The 9,445-nt window shown below is 42.1% G+C and overlaps 1 protein-coding gene across 4 annotated transcripts in view; it reads right to left on the bottom strand.

Annotated features, from left to right (window-relative positions):
• Positions 1-3,519: 3,519 nt before the first annotated feature.
• ptprub (protein tyrosine phosphatase receptor type Ub) overlaps positions 3,520-9,445 on the bottom strand; it is a 192,457-nt gene continuing 186,531 nt past the window's right edge. For all 4 annotated transcript variants that reach the window (XM_072461221.1, XM_072461222.1, XM_072461223.1 and 1 more), the window contains 3 exons: positions 8,599-8,756; positions 6,232-6,367; positions 3,520-6,149 (listed from right to left, as the gene is read on the bottom strand). In XM_072461221.1, coding sequence (XP_072317322.1) covers positions 6,087-6,149; positions 6,232-6,367; positions 8,599-8,756 — 357 coding nt within the window. In that variant the 3' untranslated portion in view covers positions 3,520-6,086. The remainder of the gene's footprint in view (positions 6,150-6,231; positions 6,368-8,598; positions 8,757-9,445) is intronic.

The following is a 9,445-nucleotide window of genomic DNA, read 5'->3' as shown; positions in this document are numbered from 1 at the left end:
TTCCACCACTTTTCAGGCGAAGTGCGCTCGAGTCGTAACAGTAATAGTTGGAGAAATTACAGTGGTGGTAGTGGCTTCATGGAAGTAATACCTCTGCTTGCATGATGGGAGGCAGTACTTTCTACTAGTTAATACATTATTCACCACAGGGAATAACATATGCAGCACTATATGAGCATTATACAATAGCACTGAATTGAAAATGCCATTATATATGTACAGTTCTCAGCGTTTCCTCCTCCCCCTGTATTGCAGTCAGAACAAAACGGCAGGACTGTGCACAGAGGCAGGTGCACTTTACTGAGTTGAAACCAGCTTTCGGAGGGCGGTGTGCAGTGGACAGTGTTTTGTGAGGATGTGAGAGAGTTTCACCTGCAGCGTGACATTACTCAGCCGTGTCGGGGCAGGGATGTAGTGTCTGGAGGGGCGAGCGAGAGCGGGACGACCGAGCAGAGAGAGATGAGCGCGCGAGGAGCATTCCCTCCGGTCGGCCCCGGGTCAGTGTTCCGCGATCACAAGTGTCCCCCTGTCCTGGCAGCGCCGCATGTGTTTGGACAACAGCTGGAGGAGAAACAGCAGGGCAGAGGAGAGAGAGGACACAAACAACCACACACCAAAGCCCACAAAATAAACATCAGAAACTGCAAACGACGCACAATCCCCTCGTGTTGTCCTTGATTGGTTGAACGTGAAGAGCAGTGGTCTGAGTCTAGAGGCAATATTTAAGATTCATGTTTGCTTTTTTCCGCTGATGTGGCTGATCATTGTTAGGGTTAGGCCACTCACAGTGATTACTTTCAGGAGGGTGAGGTTGGTCATTCATAAAAACAGATGTCCTGGAACATACAGTACGTCCTGGTGTAGTTGTGTCACGCTTCAGCCTGATCATATATAGGCCACACGCAGCAGCCCAGACCAACATTAACTCTGGGCCAAAGCAGAAGATTCTACCTTGCTGCGCTGAGCTACATGAGTTTAGTTTATTATTTATTTGTCAGGAACCATGACAAAAACACAGTAATCTTTGACGCTTTGAACCGACCCATCGTTCTGTCTGTTTTTGACTGCTGCAGGTAAGTGAGCTGTCAATCCTCCACCTGCCATCGCTGCCTAAACAGAGTTATTGTGCCTATTATTTCAAAGCTATACATGGAAAATAGAACAGTATTGATTGCCTTGTGGGCCACCTATAAGGGTTTCACAAATACTTCTCTGGTTTAATTTTGTGGGGCCTCACGGTGAAAATGATTGATGCCAGTCATTGTCCGCAGCACCATTTCTCCGCTCTAAATAAAACTGAAGGATAAATCCAGTGGCTAAGGCTGTCTCTTACAGGGCTGACCTTTTGATAAGACCATCTCTCACTTTCATGGCAGCTCGGAGATGCTTTATTGCCACAACCTAGAAATGGTTTGTGTTGACATAAGATCATTTACAAGCTTCTCCCTGAGCGCTGAAGGCTTAACACCTCGAGATGTGCCAGATTATCCTTGGAGTAAAGTAACTTCTAGCCACCGCGCCCAAGATTATATTGTTATCTAGAGGGAAGTGTTAGAGATAGATTAGGTGTGAAAGTTGAATAAAAAGCACTGAAAGTATTTTTTTTTATTTTATTTCACAGCTCCCGTCTGAACAGTTTATTTTATGGCACGTCCCTCCACAGGTTTAGTTCCAGTGTTGAACGTGAACGCTTCTAGGAGAGGTCAGGGCTGTGAGCGGGGAGTGTGTTGTAGAGGGGGCTTATGGCCAAAGGCAGTGTGATAGAGAAAATGAAGGGCCAGTTACTTGTGTGCTGGGAATGTGGTTATCTGTGGGGTTCTTGTTCACCTCAGTGATCTTCCTCAGCCTCATCTTCACCATGACTTTCACTGGACTGCAAACCACCGCTGTAATAATCGGACCACTGCGGCAATGGAAACTGTGAGGTATAGTGTTGGACACAGCCATCTGGCTAAGTCCTCACTGTCCCTGCTCTACTGAGCACAAAGCTGCAGCCACCTGCCTGGACCGCCACGGTCGCCAGAACAAGACGAGAAGCACCAGGATGTAAGACGAGATAATGTGTGCTCACATATCAGCCGCGGAGGCAAGAGCACAGACAGGAACATGGCACTCCTTGGAGAGTCTGTATTGCTCCCCGTGATATTGAATATTACAATAACTTTTTTTTATTTTTCATTCTCTGTTGGAAAAGGATATGCAGATTCTTTTTCTACTTATTGACTGAGGCTTGAGCAAGGTCATCTGCAAAAGCTTTTGCGACAACATTCTCCCAGCAAATATTGGATTTTATCCGGCTCTATCAGAGAACCATTTGGCTTGAAAGGAAAAGCATTTAACATTCAGTAAGATACACCGCTCTGAGGCAGAGTGTTCCATCAATGGCTAAACCTCAAGGATCTTTACGTCCTGTATCAAGTCTCCATACTGTAGCAGGTAGTTGGCAGCAGCTGAGCACATTCTGCTGCAGTTTAAAGCTCTATCTCACCTTCTCCCCCCGTCGGCTGTCAGAGCTCACTGCCAATTTTCCCTGACATACACACGACTCACCAGGGAAGCCCGGAGAGAGCCCACTTCCATCCAAGCTGTCAGCACAGAATATAAGTCGAGGGCCGCAGAGACCGGAGAGCAGCACTTGGATCAGGGCTCAGTGATAAGCACAGAACAGCCATTACTCCATCAGAATTAAATGATAAGATTCCAATTACCAGCTCATTTAAGAGGAAAGAGCAAATATGAGCACTGAGGGATGGGGTATCGGAGGGGGATTTTAGGGTTTAGGCTGTTCCAGGTAAAGAAAGAATATTATGTATGCAAAATGAGAATATTATTTAAACTATTTAAGCCATTAACCCTGTCAAATGTAGCCTATAGGACACAAGAGTTTCAAGTCATATCAAATTACCAATTAATACCGAGTCCAGCCGGGGTTGGTCACAAAACTAGTGTTGATGTGAGATACACTTGGACTAAAAGTTGTTTCCTCACTTACAATGGAAATCACTGCACTGGGGACGCAAATAACAGAGTAAAGCCATTATTCAGATTTGTTTGGTATAATTACTGCAAATCTGCAGTTCAAAACCAGAAATGTACTGCTATTAACAGAAATTATAAGTTAAAGACCTTCATTTAGTGACGCGGCCAGCAGGGGGTCGAGTAATTAATGCAGCATGTTCCAGCACGAAAAACTGGATCCTCTTGCAGCGCTGCTCTATTATTCAACATAGCCAGGGGTGAGAGAGGAAGTCTGCGGTCTGGAGTCACCTTTCGCTGCCCCTAAACAGATAGAAAAAAGATGAAGAAGCATGGAAATGAGGAAGGCGTTGTGGGTAATGAGGAAAAGGGTTGAATGGTTGATGCGGTCAAAAGCTAAAAGAGTGCATGCGACCCGAAACTGCGAAGGGGTGAGCAGGAAGTCCACGTCAAGCTGTCATCGCACCGCTCCTGCTGAAAAACTAATCAGAAAAACCACAAGGGATTTTGATTTCTGTGCATTGAAGGACACACCACGCTACACCTTTTTGCCCCTTTGCTCTTTTATTGTTTGAAACCCCTTCCCGGAATACAACATCTTCAATTCATTCATGAGACACACAGTTTTTCCTACAAATACAATGGTCAAAAAACACAGTAGTCGTGTACCATTGGCTGAACATTTTACAAGAAAAACTGAACTGAAACAATGTACAATGCTTTCAAATGGTAGTATAAACTTATGAAATGCAGGGGATTTGTGAAAATGACAAGGTGAAATGCAAAACAAGACAATCATACATGCCGTGTTTACCAGGAGCACAGAGGAGGATGTCGTTAAAGGATCTGGCAAGAAACGCACAAATGTCATTTACAATACATTCAGCTTGGTGAATATGACGTGGTTACTTATTCTTACTCTGGGTAAACATATAGCATAACTATTCACATAGTGTTCACTTTACATATGATACATCTCTATGTACAGAACCCTTTCCATCAGTCCAGACTCCAGGCACTTTCTCCGTTGCAGTCTAGAGCTTCTAGCAGCTCTGTCAAAGTCCTTTGTTATCTGCTCAAATAAATGCAGATTCAGTGTACAATATCTGACAAAAGGCAAACTCTTTTCTTTCATGGAGAAGTCCTTGAGCTCAAAGAATAGAGCAGGATTCTATGGGTGGCTTTTCAATAACTCTTGTCATTTAGTATAATTTTGCCAAAGTGTGAAAGCCTCACATCTACATTGGAAATCAATAAGGCAAACACCAATAATTACCAGTCAATTTGTAATGTGCTATGACCACTTGACCGTGAGTAAGCTTCAACCAGATTAGACTGGGAACAGCCCAAAAGTGCTACTGTTTCAGAAATGTTCTCAACTCTAATCCATCACATCTTATTCCTTTGTCAAACTCTCTTAAATCAGTCTCCTAAAAAAAAAGACATATTATGCTTTTGTCTGCTATATAATTATAATCGATGACGCCCGTGGATCATTATTTTATATTTGGGACATTTTAAATTGCATATTGATCAAAAGCTACTTCAAAGAAACAGGCTGGTAAGTTCCCATACAGACAGGTGCAGAACATGGTAGAGAGCAGGGGCTATTAAGGGTCCCTAAGTAGCCACGGGGGGCCTGAAACAGGGAAGCATGCCGTGGCACAGGGGCTACTCACCAGGATGACTCATCAGTAGCCCCTGTTCATCTGCTCGTCCGAGGGGAAGGATAGAGACTGTTTTCTAGCTAAAGAATCAATCAGAAAACCACTTTGGGCACACATACGAGGTGCCAATAGCACTGTAAGAAGGTTCAAAGCTCTGAAAAGTCTATTTTTCATGATATAGATCCTTGAAAGTCAAGATTTTGTTTTTGTGTTTTTACTTTGCCAAATATATTCTGTACTCTGAGAAGTGTCAAAATAAAGAGATAATCTGTTTTATAGATTTCAGTGTGCTACGCCTTGGAGAAGGCATATATTTTCTATATGGTCATTTTAAAGCAACCGTTAATGTAAAAATATTTAATTATTGTACTAAAATGATGCCTTTTGAAAATGCTAATGCCCATCTTTACATGAATATATCTTTTTTTTTATACATCACTTACAACAAGAATAAATCAAGATAATTTAAAACGTGAAATGTCAGAAAACTTCAAGCTGTCATAAGCGTCAACAAAAGACACAGCTGCTTTGTGTGAGACGATGTAAATCCAAGTCAACCCTGTGGCATCAGACGCGAATCACATCGTTCACACCACTTTGATGGCATGTCAGTGAGCGCTTCCCCCTGGGCCTAACTTTAACACACAAAAACAACTACAACAGCCAGTACTTTACATACTGTGTTCTGAGGCAAATCCAAATGAACAAAGTAACAAAAAGATTCAAGTCAAGCCTTTGGGATTGGCACTGTGACAGAAATGAGACCGCACATCTCCAGCGGTGGTCCAGGTCTTGGTCCACCTACAGCACAAGTGGTAATCTTCTACAGCACAAACATCAGTAAAATACAACACATTTGCACCACTGTAAAGTCTGTGTCAGCTGCAGTCTGTAGTAGGACTATTACACAGGGGACGTGGAGATCAGAGAATAAGGCAGTTCATGGTATGGGAGACGAGTGCTGCTGTAACCACGGTGGCCTCAGCAACGCTCTGGGACACAGGAAAATGCCTCCCATGTAAAGATAATACTGCTGAAACTCTGAAATTTGATCCATCTCCCTCGCCACTTGAATGGAACGATGACGAACGGCCAAGGTGACCCCATCTTCACAAGAGACAGCTCTATTTTGTAGCTTACAATATTGTTTTGCTGCTACCGAAACCTTAACAAAAAAAATAATAGTCCAGAGGCAAAATGGACAGAAAAAGCATAAAATATCAAATGAGGAGCACGTCAGTGACGCGGAGGAAATCACAGCTGCACAGTAAAGGTTAAAAGTCGAAACCTCAAGCTTGTTTTTCCTCAGCTCTCGTCTCCTCAGCTGCAGTTTTCTCAATAAAAAGTCTCTGATTCAGAACATGAAAGTGGCAAGGTCACAGGGCAGCCTTAACTCAGATCTCCAGGATGAAGAACGCCTCTGCTGTGGTAAACATTTAGTTGCTATCTCGCTTCAAAGCAGTCCAGGTATTCCTGAACGAGGTCGTAACAGAATCGATACTGGTCCTGTGGAAAATACAATACATTTTCAGAAAAACGTGCAATAATTATGCAGCAGATATGTATTGATTATTATGTACGTTCTCACCAGAGACTCCACCATGTTGGGTTTGCAGTTACGCAGAGTTTTGACAGCATAAAAGATGTCCACCATGTTCTGATACTGGCTCATTTCCAGGAGGATGTTACAGGCACAGAACACACCACTGCGACCGCCGCCGTTTCTGAGGGAAGAAACACGGAAGTCAGGTCGCTTTATCGAGTCAGAAAACAGTTTAGCCAACATTTAAGTCAAGTTAGATGATTTAAGAAGTGCATCTAGATGATCTTTTCTGGCATGGAAAGTTTGATCGTGAAATACTCGTAGCAAAATGTAGATTAATATTGATTTGTTCATCTTTATGTCCTAAGAGTAAAGCGTGTGGAACAGCTCACAGCAACAAATGTATCTCCACTGCTGATATTATGTACGCACATTAAACTGTCTGATTAAGACAGAGTTGTCGCAATGTTGTAAATTCCTCATGAAAAGCAAAAGGTCGGATAGTGGCACAAAATAGAGTGGAGACAGAGATTTTTTTTTTGTTGCTGTGATTAATATTTAATGCAGCATTTCTCATAACATGCCCAGAGTTAAGTGAAACATGAGCAAATATAAACTGAACAAATATGGAACTGCTCAGCCTTGTCTTACGTTTTCTAATATTCATGAGCTTCAGCAGAAACCATCATATTACATGTCAAGCACAACTTCACCTACACATGCAGTTACTTCTGTCATGTAATGATAGGCCTCTTAATACACGGGAAATGTGGATTATGAACGCATAATAGTGCAGGAATTTAATCTGGTAAAACATCATGAATAAACTCCACTGCAAAGTAGGGCTGGAAAAATGTCTATCTGCGATTTTACTGACCAATATTGTGCTTTCAATTATGTTTAACAGTAGGATTCTGTTCAAAGTTCACATTCAAACATGTCCAGGAGAACTTGTATTTGGGCAGAAAAAATATAAAAAGGTACATTGTGTCACTTGTCTCCATCTGCCTGTCTCAATGGAAATGTTTTTTGTGTGACTATATTGTATTTATTTTACCTTAGCTTTTTTGCACATAAATAAATACTTTATAAAACAGACTTTATGTTTAATGACAAACTGTGGAACGTTCATGAGCAAAGTTACAGTGCACCTTAAAAAAAGAAAAGGAGCAAAAACAAACTTGTCGTGGAAAAACAGGAAATAACCCCACACTATGTCATGACATCAAATATTGTTCCAGTCTTCATAAATGAAAGAAAATATCAATAAACTCGAGGAGGACAATCCACTTCCTGTCTCCAGAGACTAACCCAGTGAAGGTGGCACAGGCGTCTGCAGCCAATACAAGCAGTATTAAGGCAATCAATCGTTGTCAGTGCACTGGCAGCCTTGGATTTACTGTAGTGGGAACCCGCGCATTCTGTATTAAGACATAATTGATTTGATCTCCATAATCTCTTTCCTGGTTGTCGTGGGTAACACTGTGTGACAGCGCTGAGTGATGTGCTTTTGGACGGAGGCGCGGGCTGCGTGTGAGATGCCTTGGCAATGAGATGGACAAGCCCATTCATATTCATCAGCCGGCGTGCGCTCTGGGGGCTTAGAACAACAGACAAGAGAGGGCACCCAGGCATCAGCACATTGCACCACACTGCAGCACGCCACACAACTCCACGCCTACAAAAATCATCTTACATAGCCAGCAGAAGTGCTTTGAATGCACGTTATCGCAGAGCAGCACAGATCCACACATGACAAGAATAACACTTGAACCTTTCCCTCTGCTAAGTAAACAGTCTTTCCTTAGAAAAGTGTTGGATGCCTAAATATGGCCCCACACGGATCCAGGCAAAATTCAAACAAGCTTTGTTTTAATAAAGGAGTAATTGAAAGTCTGTGTACAGACCCATGTCAGAATCAGAATCAGAAAACATTTACTGTAAGTGACCAAAATTCATTCACTAGGAACTTGCTTCATTGATAAGGTGAAACATAAAACAATGAATAATAATATAATCAAAATAGAAACTGTAATAAAATAAGAACATAAAAAAAAGAGTTGTCAATATGTTTTATCAGGTGCAACAACACTGCAATTAAATCATATTTGCAGTTTTAATGGTTGCAGTTGGGAGAAAGCAAATGGTGCAATTAATTTAGATAAACCTTCTAACCCTGTAGAAAATATCTGTTCAGAAATGCATGGGATTCTTGTATTAGTTTAGCATAATTCATATTTCAGTCAGTTGTGCAATGGTAATGCTCCTGGGTGTGTTTAAATGTGCACTCTGGACAGAATACTAATTGAAAAACACAAATCTAATTTCAATCAAAATGCTTGTCTGAAACATTACAGTTACATATTTGTAAATAGTTCAGTCTTAAATCATCCCGTGCAGCTGATTACTCACAGACAGTGGACCACAGTGCGCCCTTCGCCACAGTCCCTTTGCCATTTGTGCACTTGAGCCAGGAGATTGAGGAAGGCCTTCTTGGAGTCGGGGACGTCTCTGTACGCAGACCAGCGCAGGAACTGGAACTGGCACACCACCAGCTGCCCCTCTTGAAGCTTCAAAAACAAGAGCAGTTCATGTCAGATGACTGTATTCTCACTCTGTGTGCGTGCGGACCCCTAGTTACCCCAACCCAACAGGGAAAAAGATTTTATTGGAAAGCATTTTGCTCAGCTTGAGTGTTGTAAAGGGCTCTCTGATGATGATTGATTATGTGTACAATTTAGAAAGGAAAACGTATCCACTTCACCACCGGCGAGCACTAGAGCCCACTTCTTAAATGGGCTTTGAGTCAAACATGTAAATCTAAACTTAAATCTGGGGTACTTGATTTTCAAATCGCAAAAGGAGGTTTTTATATCTGTCTGGATTCATCCCTAGCACTCATCACACCTTTGGCACATTGTTAATATTTACTAGTTCCACACTGTTTTAGGAGCGCTTTTTTAGACTATGATGTGGACCACCCAAGCACAACCAATCAGAGTGCTGCTTTTGGAGTTGACAAGAAATAAATCAAGTTTATTAGGTTGCAGACAGCAGGCAGGGGTCTCCTTTTGTCCAAAATGAAATAAATTGTAATGTACCTCAGCTTTAAAGGTGTACTATGTAACATTTCTAATGGAGAGCCCGCCACCTGGAGATGTTATTGCTTTGCTTGTAATGGGCATTAAACCATCTCCTTGGATAAAAACAGGCAAAGTTACAGGTGAGATCTGTGGAGAGGTGACCCTGCTCACAGTGA

Source organism: Eucyclogobius newberryi, unplaced genomic scaffold (genome assembly GCF_026437365.1).
Source record: "Eucyclogobius newberryi isolate DKJ021-1_F unplaced genomic scaffold, fEucNew1.0.hap1 SCAF_3, whole genome shotgun sequence".
Taxonomy (NCBI): Eukaryota; Metazoa; Chordata; class Actinopteri; order Gobiiformes; family Gobiidae; genus Eucyclogobius; species Eucyclogobius newberryi.
Note: the sequence above shows the minus strand (reverse complement) of the source record. Positions and strands in the feature narration are given on the sequence as shown.